This window comes from Lolium rigidum, chromosome 7, assembly GCF_022539505.1.
Source record: "Lolium rigidum isolate FL_2022 chromosome 7, APGP_CSIRO_Lrig_0.1, whole genome shotgun sequence".
In the NCBI taxonomy this organism is placed as follows: Eukaryota; Viridiplantae; Streptophyta; class Magnoliopsida; order Poales; family Poaceae; genus Lolium; species Lolium rigidum.
In genome coordinates this window covers 303,273,160-303,289,946 of record NC_061514.1, presented here as the reverse complement: position 1 = coordinate 303,289,946, position 16,787 = coordinate 303,273,160, and the positions used below count along the sequence as shown (strand labels likewise).

At 45.9% G+C, this 16,787-nt stretch overlaps 1 protein-coding gene across 1 annotated transcript; it reads left to right on the top strand.

Moving 5' to 3' along the window:
- The first annotated feature begins 290 nt into the window (after positions 1-290).
- On the top strand, positions 291-3,606 carry LOC124673079 (phosphoglycerate mutase-like protein 1). Its single transcript, XM_047209208.1, has 9 exons — positions 291-350; positions 489-596; positions 740-819; positions 1,731-1,893; positions 2,240-2,314; positions 2,396-2,484; positions 2,970-3,089; positions 3,408-3,452; positions 3,537-3,606. Exons 1-9 carry the CDS (start codon positions 291-293, stop codon positions 3,604-3,606), a joined length of 810 nt encoding a protein of 269 aa, XP_047065164.1.
- The last annotated feature ends 13,181 nt before the right edge of the window (positions 3,607-16,787 follow it).

Genomic DNA, 16,787 nt, shown 5'->3' with positions numbered 1-16,787 from the left:
ACTATCTTCATTTTGATGATGTATATAAATTTAGTCAAAAGTCAAAGCCTACTAATTTTGACCAAAATATAGAAGAAAAGATCAAAAATTACAATATTAAATAAAACACTATAAAAATATATCTTATGGTACATGTATTAATATTGACTATGACTGGGTATCGTAAATGTCATATATTTGTCCATAACATTGGTCAAACTTAGAAATTGTTAACTTCTGAATAAGTTAAATATGTACACCTTATTCATTGAAAAAGATGGACTATTTTTTTTTATGTTGGGCAGACAGACATGGACACCGGCGCTGGCACTGCTCTGTATCCTCTACATCGATGCAAAACCATATACCTGGTATACACTTCTTCCATTTTTTTTTTGAAACCTTTTACTGTGGAGGAGCCCACTTCCTCCATTATTGGTGACCGACTTTAAAAAATATGCAAATAATGTCCAATCTCTTGATGATTAACTGTAAACCTTGGTGTGCAGGTGAGGCATGCCCAGGGTATTCATAATGTGGAAGGCCACAAGGATGTTAGGGCATACCTATCACCCGCGCTGCTTGATGCTCAACTAACCCCTCTAGGTTGGAGCCAAGTAAGATTTCTTGTTCCCTTTTTCATGAATTGATCCTCATGCATTTCACTGAACGGACAAATTAATGATTGGAAGTGTCACTCAACTTTTCTCATGTGGCATTTTCAAGTTCCATTGATGTTGATTTTTACATGCATTTGTAGGTCGATTGCCTGCGAGAGCATGTGACAAAATCTGGACTAGCAAAAAAGATTGAGTTGGTTATTACTTCGCCTTTATTGAGGTATAGTTTTCCTTGACCTTCTGATCTTCTTGTACATATTTCAGTGTTCTGGATCTTCTTCTAAGCATTTTAATGCTTGAGAAATTGTGTTTTCTCGGTGTTGGCATTGCATTGATGCTTATTATCTCAGGCTTTCAGCTACTAGTATAAATTGTAGCCCTGCATAAAACCTTCACTAGATTGTTCATGACTATATTTTATTAAACCTAGACTAGATTCAGTGATAAACCGATTTTGCCAATGATCCCATTTTTTGCCAAATATTCCCTGCTCGTGGGCGGTTCCATCCAGGTCTGTTGCAACAAAACGCATGCATATAGGGGATGATCCCATCTAATACACGTTCTAGTTCACAACCAAACGCACACTTAAACCTAGACTAGATTTAGTGATTGGCAGTGAATACCAACAAATAGCTTCAATTCAAAAGCACAGTTTAGGGTTCAAGTCAGACTGTGCAGCAATAGCTTCATGGTTGGCGTAAAATTATGAGACTTGATGTACATCCTTGCAAGAAGCTTGACTTTTTTTTCAAGGAGAGTGTACTTTTTTTTTCCGTACACTTAGCGGACATTCTTGCCGTCTGCAATTATTGCTGCATGTCTTACATAACACTTTTTTTCGATATGGGGGCGATGCCCCAGCCTCTGCATCGAAAGATGCACACGGCTGAAGCATGTCTTACATGACACATGTGCATAGAATCTAGCACAGATAAAGTTCCGTTCTAGCTTTCATTTAGACCCTTAGTCATGCCCCTCCTCATGTCAATGGCTACTAATTCTGCTTATCTAGCATATATATTATTATCAAAACTCCTATAATAAGCCATATGATATAATATGACAGTGCATTGCAGTAGTATGTAATTATTAAATGAGCCTCACAGTATTTTTCAACTGTTGTTACAGGACTATGCAAACTGCAGTAGGGGTCTTTGGTGGTGGGAACTATACTGATGGAGTAAGTGGATCGCCGTTAATGGTAGAAGGTGCTGGACACAGTGGACGTCAGGCAATTTCAAGTTTAAACTGCCCACCATTTCTTGCACTTGAGACCTGCAGGGAGCGCTTGGTATTTCTCTCATGAAAAACACGAATAACACATTTTTTTTTCCGAAATGGGGCCATCCCAGCCTCTGCATCAATCGATACATATGGCTTTTTATTGCATACACGAATAACACATGAGCCATTCTTTGTTAGGAAATACATAATGATGCTACCATTATTTACATTGGTTATGTATTAAATAGGCTATTTGTTAGAGTTGCAGGAATAACTTATTCAGCTTACTTAGTTTAACTTAACTTCTAAGTTGAATACCCCATGTGAGGAGTAGTATGCCTCTGTCTGTATCCATGCTCTGTCCGACAAATTTTTATTTATATTTCATCTTTCTATTTGATTTTAAAATGCAGGGTGTTAATCCCTGTGACAAGAGGAGCAGCATAACAAAATGCCGCACTCTCTTTCCCGCCATCGATTTTTCATTGGTAGGTACTAATTCATGAGAATGGTTAATGCAATATTGTCGTAATGGTATGTTAATATACATGCCCTTTCACCCTTTGCAGATAGAGAATGATGAAGATGTGCTTTGGGAACCAGATGTCAGAGAAACACGTGAGGCTGTTGCCGCTAGAGGCATGAAGTTCATTGATTGGTAATTTTCCTTTCTATAAGTTTGATTAGTGCCTTCCATTATTGTCTTTAGAATACAAGCCTAATTGATGATCCGGTTATACATTCTCAAAAAATGATCCGGTAATATGGCGATGAAACAGAAGTACATCAATAATACTCATCTGCACGTCATATATTACTTTTGGTTCTCATTTTGTGTCAGTCAAAACAATTTGTTCACCCAAACAACCAATTCATTCACGGCTCGCCTGAACTGGCAGGGGTCCATCTTCCTAGCAAATTATGTCAATAGTCTCTTCGATATGGACTGGTAGGCAGAAGCTGACACGGACCCGGTCACATGTGTCACTTTATCCGCATCCACAACTACACTTGCTTGTTTTAGAGAAAAACTAGAACCAGTGATGAAGGATTGTGCACTGCATTGGATTTATTACCTTCTACCCAGAAATTTTATTTGTGTAGCTTGACTGCAAATTAAAGTATCCTCGGATGTGCTTGCAGGTTATGGACAAGAGAAGAAAAAGAGATAGCCATTGTCAGCCATTGGGGTTTCTTGCGTCACACCTTAAACATGTACGGTAAAGAGTGTCATCCAACCGTAGCAGAGGAACTGAACAAGCAGTAAGTATTTTTCTCCTTGATAGATGTCAACTAATTAATCAACCCATCATATTCTGCAAATTTCTGTTGCTGTAAGAGCACACTATTTGCAATATGTAACCATTGGAACTTGACACCATACACAAGCATAAACAGATAGGACTATCTTTTCTTCCTTTAACAGGGAAAAAAGTTTTGTATTCTTTGTGTTGAGATAGAATTACGACACTGTTCAGAGAACTTCTTTTGTCTTGCACGTACTAGGCCCTAAAATGTTCAAACCATGGTTGACTCCATCATCACAAGAGCATGTTGCTAACTTGACTTGGTTATATACAGGTTTACCAACTGTGAACTCCGTTCGATGGTGTTGGTCGACAGAAGGTTGGTTCTTGTTTTGTTTCAGTAGTGATCACATTGCAGTTGATGCTTTGTTCTATAATGCGGATTCGCTTTGCAACGCTGCAGGATGCTTGGATCCGATACCCCTACGTGCAATTTCCCTGGGAAGGACGTTGACGAAGCTAGCAAGAACTGAGCTCGTTGCGAGCACATGGATGTCTTCTTTTATTAAACCCACTTGTGGCTGACAATTACTGTATATCCGATAAAATAACAAGCCAATCAAATACTACTAGAGAGAAATAAAATGCCTACAAGTAAGCATGCTGTTTGTCTTGTCGATCTCAGGGTAAACTTGATTTGGACATCATTGAAAACATGGTCGTTGCGCACACGGCCGGCTCTGGGATTTCGAAGGCTCCAAGGCAAGCTCTATCAATGGGCCCAACGGAAAAAAAAAATTGATTCCATACATGAACTGATAAAATTATTGTAAACACAAAAACATGAAGATTTTTCAGTAGAATTAAACATCTTATAAATTTTCTTGCCCTCGTTTCAAACCAAGCAGTATCATAGAAATCTACAAACGCATGAAGGAGAAATAGCATACGAACAAATCTCCAAGCCTGTAGTAATCATGAGCATTTCATGCATTTTTTAGATTTCTCTAGGAAGTTAGCCAAACTCAAAATTAACAAACTTGATCGCTGTAGCAATACCAGGCAATCTGATGGACGAGTGACTCTCTCCTCCACAAACAAACTGAAAGCCTGAAAGTGATAGGGACCGGACAGAAATCTAAACGTACTGTACAAACTGCTAACAACAACGACGGGGAACGGAAGCAACATGCAACTGCAAGCTATGTAAAACGAAAGAAACATCAGAGTAGGCCAGAAGATCTCGCGCTCTCCCCTCTCGTCGAGTTTTGGATCTAAGAATTACCTGTTTGATCTTGATCTCTCCCCAATTCCGTGCTCCCATGTGGCCGTGCCTCCATCTCCGTGAGTGATTAGGGATTAGGGAGATAGTGATAATGGATTGGCGACTGGCGACGGGGTTTAGTCGAGGCAATGGCCTCCATGATTCAATGGAGAGAGAAACGAAACACCAATTCTTTTGTTCCAACTTACCTAGCCTAGTTGTGCGATCGGTAGATTGGCCATTCTTTTTTCCTCCTGTTCTGCCCTATAGGTACAAGGTACCTGATATGGGCCCCTATTTTGGCTGGACCCCGGGCCGTTCTCCCTTTTGCCCTGGGCTAGAGCTGGCCCTGCATCAAATTCCTCCTCGAAACAGGCTTTCGCCCCGCTATATTAATATAGCAACCACACGATACAAGCATGCTGGGGCCGCAGCACAACCAGGCCCAAAAGAAACAGAAGAGAAAGAGAAGAGAAAACAAAAGCCGACACCGGTAGCTCGACAAGAACGATGACGACCCCGCAACCGCTGCGTCCTCCGGAGAATGCCCACCACACTCCTAGCACCTCGAACCGCCGCATACCAAAACAGCACCTTCAACAAGGAGAGCGACGATGACGCCGGCCGCCGTCCGGAGAATTCTCCTAGGGTTTCCCCGGTACACGGAAGGAAATGGAAAGGGGTACAACCGACGCCCTCCAAGAAGGTAAGGCGGCACCCTCGGGCGCCACCGCGTCGAGTCGGATGAGCCGACATGGATTTCTCCCAACCCCAAATCCACCATCCCGGACGATTCGAGGAGCTCCCCAACCTACCGCCCACCAACGCACGCCCCCACGGTCTTGAAGTCCTCATCGCTGTCTCGCCGTGGACACCGGCGCAAGGCCTAGAGGAAGAAGAGGGAGACGAGCAGGGCCCGGGGTAGCACACCACCGCCGGCGGGAGGGAACAACCTCCACCGGACGACCACCACCTGCGGTCTTCACGGCACCGACCGGACGAAGCAGCAAGGACAAACCAGGCCCTCTCGGCCCGGCCGAGCCCAACCAGGCCCGTGAAGTTCTCGCCGCCAAGTTGCAGCAGGCCGGCCATGGCGTCGCCACCACCCCGCCACCGCCGACGCGCCTCTTCCGCCACCGGGGAAGCGCCGGGTCGGACCGGGGGCCTACGGCCCGCCAAGCCCGGATCGGGCCCGAAAGGGGGCCCGGATCTTGGCCGAACGGACGCCGCCACCACCCCTCCCGACCGCCGCTCCGCCGCCAACGACGGCGCCGGCTGCGCCTCCTTCCACCCGACACGCGGATTCCACGCCGCCGCATCGGACCGCCGAAGGCCGAGGTGCACCGCCACGGGTCGCCCTGCGCCGCGCCAGGGCTCCGCGCTCGCGGGGAAGGGCCGCCCGCCGCCGCCGGCACCGCACAGGCAACGCCCGGCGGCCCGCGCCGGCGGCGGCGCAGAGAGGGAGGGGAGGAGAGGGCTGGGAGGCGCGGCGGCTAGGGTTCGCCCATGCTCGCCCGCGCGGGGGGCGAGAGGAGCGGAACGTTTTCGGGGGTCCTGCGGGTGCGGGTCGAATACTGAATGTTTGCAACCAGAACTCGCACTTGCTGAACTTGGCGTACAGCTGATGCTCCCGAAGGGTATCTAAGACCACTTCCAGGTGTTGCTCATGCTCTTCTTCGGATTTGGAGTAGATAAGGATGCCGTCGATGAAGACAACGACAAACTTATCCAGGAAGTTCATGAAGATCTTATTCATGAGATTCATGAAATAAGCGGGGGCGTTGGTCAAACCAAATGACATGACATTGTACTCATACAATCCATATCGGGTGGTGAAAGCAGTTTTGGGGATATCGGTGGCACGAATCTTCAGTTGATGGTAACCAGTCCGCAGATCAATCTTTGAGAACACTTTGGCACCGGTCAGTTGGTCAAACAGATCTTCTATCTTCGGCAAAGGATACTTGTTCTTGATGGTGACATCGTTAAGTTTACGATAATCCGTACATAAACGATTGGCACCATCCTTCTTGTCCACAAACAAAACTGGTGATCTCCAAGGCGATGCACTTGGTCTAATCAGACCCTTGAATAGCATATCATCCAGTTGCTTCTTCAGTTCCACTAATTCTGCCGGGTTCATACTATAGGCTCTGCGGGCTATAGGTCCGGTTCCGAGGATTAACTCAATGATAAACTCGATATCCCGATCCGGGGGCATACCGGGTAGATCATCAGGAAACACATCGGGGTATCGACAAACGACCCTGATCTGATCCAAGGTGGGTTTAGCTAGACCCTGGTTGCAGGTAAACTTTCTGGGCAGTCTTTCAGATATGTGCTCGACTAATATTTCGGTGCTACTAGTCATGGTGATGGCCTTCTTGGCACAATCAATCAGTCCATGATGTTTCGACATCCAGTCCATACCCAGTACTACTTCCAAACCTTTTGTTCCCAGAACAATCAAATTTGCATAAAATTCTATTTCATGAATTCCGATAGGAACATCTTTGCAAATTTTTCTAGCTTTAGTGGTTGATCCAGGTATTTGAACTATCATGACATGCTTCAAACCGATAGGTTGAATCTTACTAGTGCATGCAAAATCTTCGAGTAACAAACGAATGCGATGCTCCGAGAATCAAACAAGCATCATTGCGTGTATTGAGTTAACGAGAGAACATACCCAGCACGACATCTGGGGCTTCCTGAGCTTCTTCCGCACTCATGTGAAAGAGGCGGCTGCTATGGTTGTTCGGGTTGTTGGGGGTGAACTTCTTGTTGTTGGCGACACGGCGTTGCTGCTGAGCGGGGCCAGAGGTGTTGGCGGCAGTCTTGGCGAGTCGCTTGGGGCACTCGTTGGAGTAGTGTCCCACCACTCCGCACTCGTAACAAGTGATGGTGGACTTGTCCTTGGGGGTGATGGGAACAGCGTTGCTCCCAGTCCTTGGAGCAGTGTTGGAGGTGTTGTTGTTGTGGTTGGGGGCTCGGGGTGGAGCGCGGTTGAAGTTGTTGTTGTTGTTGTAGTTGCTGTTGTTGTGGTGGCCTCCTGGCCTGGGGTTTCCTCCACTCCGGTTCTGATAACCCGGACGTGAATTCTGCATCGGGGGCTTGTTGTTTCTTGGGGCAAACCCTCCACTTGAGCTGGGGCGATACTTGTGGGTGTTGCTTGGGCCCACTCGATTCATCATGCGGCGCTTGCGGTTTTCATTTGGCTGATGGATCTTTCCCTCCATCCGGATGGCGGAGTCAACGAGGGCTTCTAGATCGAGCAAAGGGATGTTGATCGGCACGGTCCGCATCTCATCATGCAGTCCATTCAGGAACCTTTCCTTCCTCTTCTCGTTGGTGTCGGTCTCATCCGGGGCGTACCTTGACAGAGTGAGGAATCTGTCGCAGTATTCTACCACGGTTAGACGGCCTTGCTTCAGTTCGCGGAACTCATCCCGCATCTTCTTGATGAGACCCGGTGGCACATGATACTTGCTAAACTTGAGCTTGAAATCTGCCCAAGTCATCATTTACCCCGCATTCAATGCGCGAGCACTTGTCCACCAGGCACGTGCAGGTCCTGCCAGATAGTGGGTGGAGAATAGTACTTTTTCATTCTCCTCCACTCCGGCCACTTCAAGATTGTTCTCCATAGTCTGGAGCCAATCATCGGCATCAAGGGGTTCCTCCGTCTTGCTAAACACCGGTGGGTTGGTGTTACGGAAGTTCTTCGGCTTCGACCCCGGGTGGTCATGGTTTCCGTGGTCCCGATTGTTCCGTGCAAGGCTGTTGAAGTACAGCTAGGTTGGCTTGCCGTTCAGCTCTCTCGACTTCTCTATCAGCCAACATCTGTTGCAACATCTGCATCATCGCCTCCTGAGTCATGTTGCGAGTTGGAGGTGCCATCTGAACATGGATATGGATAATGAGACGAGAGGGAAATTTCTATGGCTCATTTTGGGATAAATTCACACAACTTAAACTTGATTCATAAAATAATAATAATATTACACACACGAACATAGTCATGAAGGTAGCAATTATTACAAGCCAACAATCCGGAGGGTTTGAAGAACCCTTTCAACAATCTACGATACATGGGGCGGGTACAAAGGACCGATACATATCACGAGATGCAAGTGCTCAGACGGAACTACTATCCATCGATGCGGAGCGGGAAGGTGGTGTCCATCCCGGCAGGCAGGTGCTGGTGGAAGTCCAGATCTCTCTCATCGTCCTCCTCATAGTCGTTGTCGTTGCTCACGTAGGAGTAGCCATCCCCTTGGATGTCTTCTCCCTCGCCTTCCCCTTCCAGAGCTTGGAGTTGCTCCGCCTGAGTGGCGACGGTCTCCTTCAGGGCGGTGATCCTGGCCCTGAGGCGGTTGATGGTGTAGTCCTTCTTTGAGACCAGCTGGCGGAGAGTCCTACGCTCCTTGGCGATGACCTTGATGGTCTCCGCCTGCTGATTCAGCTGGAGGTGGGTGTTGTTGGCGAAAGCGCGGGAGTTGTCCAGCTCAGCACGGGTCTCGAACAGCATGAAGTCGAGATGATCCACGTGGTGCCTCAGCACGGGGTGGAACGGCAGGCTGATGGGCAGCCCAAGGGAGGAGTGCCTTGCAAAGTGTGCAAAGCGTTCCCCTTCGATGGCCACCGAGTTTTGCCCGCACAGACGAGCGAGAGCCTCCTGTAGAGCGCGGGCGAGTCCATCCACCCAGTTGTTCTCTCGGAGAGAGAACTGAATCTGGCGGAACATGGGTGACTCCGGCCTTCCGGGGAGGTTGGCCATGATGATCCATTGGAGTTGGCCCCCGGTCTGGTCAGCGATCTGGCCCCCGTAGAACACGGGAGGCGAGCGTCCGAGGAACTACGAGAGGGCAAACAGATCCCTCTCAAAGATCAGATCCCCACCATTCGCCAGGTCGTACACCTGGGTCTGGATGAAGGGCTCCATAGGGATGATCGGCTCCATCTGTAGAGGGATTGATGAGCAAGTTAGAGAAGTGCAAGTGTTCAAAATTTTAAGTAACTTATAAATAAGAACATGAATTGGCTAGTTTGAAAAGATCTCAAAGGTAAGGGTATGATTGTATTTTTCATAACTATTCAATTCATTATATTTAAAACTAAGTTTATCAAACGTCCATTCTAACTAGGGTCTCCTAAGGTCAAACAATGGCTCTGATACCAACTTGTCAACACCCGGATTTTTAAGTCCAGATGCCCCATTATATCATACATCGTAATCCCAGGAAGATTGTTTTTGCGAGACATAATAGTAAGTAGTTCGAGTCATCATTTATTACAACACATACTTGTCTTACAACAACGGATCACATGATCCAATATTACACAAATAGATTGTTCAACATCACAAATAAGTAGCGGAAGCGTAGTAGTAGTGGACTATCTATTCCACGAGCAACGCTTGACGTTAAAAGACGATCCTAGTTATCATAGACGTCCCGTTGTCCGTCATCCTGATATCGTTGCTCCTCTTCAAAGTCCGGCATTTGAATAGCCAGGGCAAAGCCATGAGTACTTTAAAGTACTCGCAAACTAATACTAAGGTAAAAGCATATTAAGTGTAGTAAGGGGTACTAAGCTCTAGGTTTATTTGCATAAAGCCAAGTTTCAATTTGATAACTATTTAGTAAACCTTATCATTAGACTAACTCATGTGGGAACATTAGTGTCATTCCCACAAATCATTTGTGATCCAAGTCAAATCACCTTTCAAATTCATCATTCTTTTTTAAGACCAAAAATTCTGATAAAGGAACAGTATGGCCTTTCCAATCGTCCATAACCGCGGACATGGCTATTCGAATAGGTTTAACACTCTGCAGAGGTTGTACTCTTGTGACACAACTTTTGATTACATCCGTCGAGGATAACCCCGAATCATCGTAACTCAGTACGCGGATCATCAACCTTAACCTTTCACTTATATATACTAGTATAGGCACCTCTCCCCATGAGCTTGGCCTCCCGGTGAAAACCAACTGTTAACCCGGGAACTGCACAGGGCTTGGGTCGTACATTCACCTCGTATTCACATCATTTCCCATATACGGAGGCAGCCTCGGCATAACCCCTATGATGCTTGTTTAGAGGGAACCCATACTAAAATACACAAGTTTCTAGTTAAGCCCTACCCATAATCAGGTATTGTGGGGGTACTTGTATAATTGGAAGGGTATCGCATCCAAACCCATATCAGTTTTATATCAAAAATCACCATTTTCTCTTGGTCACATTCTCCTTCAAAAATCATTCAATGGAATGACTCATCATTCCAAGGTTTTAAATTCATTTCAAAGTCACATGTTCCCATCTAGAGTAGTCAAATTTTATTTGATTAGCACTAGCAACTATTTCATGAGGGGTGCTATCTAGCTTTGAGTGTTTCTAAGCTAACCTTGAATCTTGTTCTACTCTATACCAAGTGAATCATAAATCAAAAAGTACTTTGAAGTAAATAGGCAAAAATAATTGCAAGGTAAAAACATGGGATAGGTAATACATAAAATTAAAGGGGTGATGGTGCCTTGCTCTTGTAGAGCTTTGCATCATGGTGGTTAGCAAGAGTATTAGTTTGCCTTGGTGGGGATAGGAGTCAAAGTTTTCCTCCTCCTCTTGAGAGTAGCTTCCCTCCTCCACGTATTCCTCGTTACTAGCGTCTATATACGAATACGAGTACACAATCACTACACAAATACTAGCATGCTAGACTAAAACACACAAGAGGGTTCACACACTTAATTCTAACATCACATCCATCATGGCATGGTGAATTACTTGGTTGGTTCTCATTTAAGAGGAGATAATTTCCTCCCATTAAGTATTTGATTTGCTACTTTAAATCTTTAGAGAAAAATAATTTCCTCTCATTAAATCCTATCAAGATTTAATCTCCACACATAATAATAAGGTATGAAATATAAGTTGACCAAGGTCAACATTCCACATCTATTATATGGGAGTATAATTTAAATGAAGTGTTATACTTCACACAATTTAATACCACCATTTAAATGTATTAAAATCTCTAAGTAATACAAATCAGAGGTTCATTAGCCTAGGGTCATTTCCTCTGGTTGGATTACTTAGGACCACAATTTAAATGAGAGAGTAGCTCTCATAATATTTATAAGATTTGAATTCCATAATTTAAATGCACTAGAAATGGCTATTTAACCATTATTTTGATCCAGTACATGATCATGCAAACAACTTGGCTATATTATTGCATAAACAATTAAAGAACATCAATTGTGATTTATGAGAGTTGGAATCAACTCAAAATCTATTTTGGTTGAATTTTAAATTAAGTTTCAAGTTGCAAAAGTCCCTGACTTGTTATTTTTAGCATTTAAATTCTACTACGAATTTGGAGATGGGACCAGTGGCATTTGATAGATAATTTCGTTGGCTTTCCAACGGTATAAAGTTTGCTAGATTTGGTTTGGTAGATTTCAAACTATTCAAAAATTACTAAAGCATCTGCAGAGCAATTTGAATTATCACTAAACCTAATTTTGAATTATTGGGCTAGGCGGGAAACGCTATTGGGCCGAAACGGGTTTAATTCGCACAGCGCAGCCCAACAAGCAACTAGTGCGCTTGGGCCGCCCTGACGAGGTGGGGGCCACCCGTCGGCCGGCTCTTAACGGCGCGAGCGGTACGCTCGAGTTAGACCGTAGGATTAGAACACGATCCGACGGTCAACGATCGTCGTCGTCTCCGACGAGCGACGGGCTCACTGGCGGCGAGCCTAGGGGGTCGACGGCCTTACCGGTGTTCCCGCGGGGTGCTGCTGGTGGCGAGGCGATGTTGTCGACGGTGAGGAAGCGTCTGGTAGCAGTGGCGAGGCTCGGGGAGGCGTGGATCAACGGCGTCGATGTCCTGGCTCCGGCGGCTCCGATCTTGCAATTGAGGCGCCTCCGGCAGTAATTGGACGAGCTATGGTGGTGAGGAGGGTCAGTGGTGAGAGGGGAGTCGAGTGGTGTGAGGAGAGTGTGCTGGGAGTGGCTCTATTTATAGGGTCGAGGGATGCCGTGGGGTGCTGTGGAGGAGCGGCCATGGCGCGGTGCTTGGGGTGCTCGAAGGGGCAAGTGAAGGACGGCATCGTGTAGGCGTTGTCCTGGCGATGCTCTAGGTGCAGCGGGCGCAGCGAGAGGACGACGGGATCGCTCGGGCGCGTGCGATGATCATTGCGGTACCCGCGGTACTTCGCCGGCGAGGACGACGGTGACGAGGCAGCCGCAGTCGCTCGAGCATGTCTAGTGGCTAGAGGGCGTGGAGGCGGTGCTCGACGCAGTGGTAGGGATGCAGGGGGAGGACGACGGTGTTCGAGTGCGCGACGTACTGGCGCGTACAGAGCGCGCTCACCGCGTTGGCTGGCATGCTCTGGCATGGTTTTGGACGCGCGCGTTCTGGCCAATGGCGTTCGTTGGCGATCGAGTGCAAGGTACTGGCGTGATCCTTGTGCTTCCAAGATGCTCCAGGACAAGGAGAAAGATTGAGAGGGAGGCCAGAGAGAGGGATGCCAAAGGTGGCCGGGTGTGCATGGCATGGGGCTTCTCTCCTCATTTTTCTGCTTTAAACAACCGAGGCAAGTACTGAGCTAGATGCAGGGAGCATGGAGGGAGCTAATGATCACGAAAAGAAAGTGGTTTAGGCAAGAAACCATCGTGTAATAGGCTGTAACACTAAACTGGAATAATGCCTGCAAGGTGTTCGATCATGTGGCCGCAAGAACTTTTTTGATGATTTTTGGAAATCTTTTTGGTACATCTCAAACATATTAAGTATAGGTTAGTTTGGTGGTGGTGGGGTTCAATTTGGAAAAGAATTGCAGATTTTCAAAAGTGAGGGGATCTTCTTCTCTCTCTCGGGTTCCCTCTTTGCACAAAAATTCTGGTCAACCTAGTCAACTATGGCCATGGTGGTCAACATGAAAGTTGTAGACTTTGACATGGTCTTGGATGACATGGCCTTGGTTGGCTAAGTTTAGTTTAGGAAAGAATTAAACCAGGGGGGTAAAGAGGGGATCATGTTAAGAATCACACAAATGACCATTATTATATGTGTTTGAATTTTGAATTTTACTTTGATTTGAATCTGGTTTCTTTTATGCATTTGTGTTTGTTTTTGCTATATATGAGTTTTAGAAACCATAGGGCAAGCAATGGTGGCCTCATATGAAGATTTGCAAAATTGCTCTTAGGTGTATGTGAGAGATAAATGGGCTTTTCTCATTTTCTTTTATTCTTCTCAAATTAGGGTTAGGTGATCTTAGTTTAGGGTTTAACAACAATGGATCAACATACTAACACTCATCATGGCAATAGCACAAAAGAAAATCACTCAAATGCATGAGACTATATGTGACACTATATGCATATAAAAAGTTTTTGTTTGTTGCAAAATTTGAGTAATTGAACTCTCACTTGATTTTATTATTGTTGAAACTTGAGATGTTACATTAATAAGCACATATTTTTCAATTCAAGTACCTCGATTCCCAACCCCCCTTGATCTTTGGGTCTACAAATTATATTCCACCTAGACAATCTATATTTCTTTTTATCATCATCGGACTGCCAAAAAAAACGAGAACGGTAATAATCAAGCCTCTTTCTTACCCCCTTAGGAATTTCAAGAAAAGATAACATGAACATAGGTAAGCTTGTAAGGACCGAGTTTATGAGCACAAGACGGTCCCCATAGGATAACATTTTACCCTTCCAACATCCTAGTTTCGACGCAAAATGATTCTCCACCGGATTCCACTCAGAATTACGAAGCATTCGGTAATGGATGGGAATTCCAAGGTAACGAAATGGTAAAGCCCCAGATGTACACCCAAAAATATGTTTATATGGGTGTTCCATTTCTATGGCTTTTCCAAAGCAAAATATCTCAGTCTTGTGAAAATTTATCTTAAGGCCAGACAACTGTTCAAAAATACATAGGACCCTTTCGAGTCTCCTTGCATGTTCTGTACACTGCCTCTAGAAAGGCACCAAACAGGAGTATGATAAATCCGGTTGCCGGACCTGGAATCCTGGATGGATGGATGGATGCACAGGCTACCGTTGAGATAATGGAGTTTAAAATCGCGATTAGTTTACTACCCGCTGAGAACGAAGCCCGGTCGGTGATTGGTATTTCGGTCAAACAAGCTTTGTTGATTGCCACTCTCACCCTCTACAGCCATAGCAAGTGGCAACGTGGATATTCTGCAGCATGGCATCCTCAGCTAGCCCCTAGAAATTCTGGGCCGGCCGGATACGGAGCGGGGATGGATATTCGGCAGGCAGGAGGATGCCAGTCGCCCGTCCTCTGACTTGGCCTCTCAGCCTCGGTGCGCCAGCGTGAGATCTCTGAACAGATGGTATACCTAAAAAATAATGACGCCTAACAGGAGGAAGAGGCCCTTGGCAGTTTATAGATGAATTAGTGAGTAGAACCTGGTTGCGAGTGCGGAGACTCGAGCCTAGGTCGGCAGGCATGCATCAACCCGTACCCACCATCCCGGCTATGCCTAGGTTCTCACAGATGATATACCTAAAAACTGGTTCTAGGTCGTTAGTTTTTGAGATTTATGGCAGAAATTTACGTCACCGGGTATCAGATGATGTAAAATAAGGCATCAACAAAATTCTAGATGATGTAAAATAGGGGGACCTGGCATTGATGTCCGATTGTGTGGAGGCAGAGAGGCGGATCTAACGGCGTCGAGCGCCGGACACCAAGCTTGATTTTGGCCAATAGAGACCATGGAAAGGAGGCGATGGTAGGGTAGGGGCCGAAGGGGAGTGGGGTATGCGGCCAAATCTGGCGGCCCTGCGCTGATTGAGAACCGATAGCTTGGCAAGGAGTGGTGGCTTGCCGGTGGTTACATGGGGTTGCAGCAGCCGCTAATCGTCGAAGATGGGCGGCAATGGCGAAACATCAACCATCGTGAAAGTCGGAGGGGAGAGGAAGGGTCAATCTGTAGATTCGACGCAGCGGCGTGGGCGAGCGGGTGAGCGCCGACAAACCTTTACCGGCCCAAGTCAGACGTGATTTGAAGGTTTTTGAAGGGAGAATGGAGCTCCGGGATGAGTGACGAGGGTTAACCTCGGCAATGCCCATGGATTTTCAGGAAAGGGAGAGAACTGGTGGTTTCGAAGACTTGTCACATAAACTAGGTATCAGACGAAAAAACAGATTGTAGGCTAAAGTAGCCAAGATTGTACCGAAATTAGGGTTTGCAATAATGTGTGGTGTTAGAAGTATTTCGATGCCCTCCCCAGTGGCTCCTCTTAGCCCTTATATAGTGGGCTAGGTCTCAGAGTTCATCTCCGTGCCGGTTACAATAACATATGTCAGATTACCTAATTTGGCTAATACTTGCTTAATTTAATCTAGTTTCTATTTTTGAACTTTCTTGGACCTCATGGGCTTCATACGACCCTTCTTGGATCTGCACCAGGGTTAATAATATCGAGTACCCATGTTAATGAGGCGACCAGATCAGGTTTGAGGCGGTGTCAGTGGGAACCTGCGACGACACAGGTGGAATCGGTGGACGTGCTGCATGAGACGGAGAAGAGAAAAGTTCCATGCAATGGTTGGGTTGCGCGTGGCCGAAGTATGTGATAGGGCAGCCGGTTGATTTCCCAAATTTGCCGCACAAGAAACATTTTTTTAGGGCACGATGTAAAATATAGGTCACATTTTAGGGGATACATCATCTACTATTTATTGAAGCTTTTTTTTAGTCTTTCATGCCGAAAAGTGGTTTTGGTTATTGAGGTCAAATGCTTTCGCTATTAAAAAAAAGAGTAAGAAACGTTTTTTACAATTTATTAAAAAATGTAAAATTAATTATGGAGATTGTGAGTGATGTATTTTACAATCATGCAAAATCTCAACCCGAAAGTTTTTTTTACAATTATGATTTTTATTTTTTTAGAAGATGACATCACTTGTGTCCATGTGCACCAAAATTTGTGTCCATGTGCACCAAAATCTCTATTCCTTTCGTGGCTTAAAAGTTAGTTTTATTACGTATTATTGTTTTGAATCCTGTTGAAGATGCTCTTGGTTTACTCCCAAAACCAGCTGGAGCCTGATTTGTAGGCTTGTAGCACGGCAACGCAATTAGCCAGAGTCTACACACGGAAATATCCATGTGGCCAAGGACAAGGAGGAGCCCAGCTTGGTGCCGAACGACGGCGACGCGCGGTCGTCTTCCGGCTTTGGTTGCCGTCGCCGAGCAAATACAACGGCGATGCGGAAAGGTGGTCGGCAGGGTGGCGGAAAGCAATCAAGGAGGAGAAGACCAATTCGGGACCGCAAACCCCTCGAGATCGAGACAATATCCAATTTGCATCCTCGTAACCAATAATAAATTAACCCAAAGCGACACGGGTGGACGCGCGTGCTCCGACTGCTCCTTCTCTA

Coding starts and splice junctions, on each gene's coding strand:
- LOC124673079 (XM_047209208.1), top strand. CDS start 291: ATGGACACCGGCGCTGGCACTGCTCTGTATCCTCTACATCGATGCAAA. Junction 351..488: donor GATGCAAAACCATATACCTG/GTATACACTTCT, acceptor CTTGGTGTGCAG/GTGAGGCATGCCCAGGGTAT. Junction 3,090..3,407: donor GCAGAGGAACTGAACAAGCA/GTAAGTATTTTT, acceptor GGTTATATACAG/GTTTACCAACTGTGAACTCC.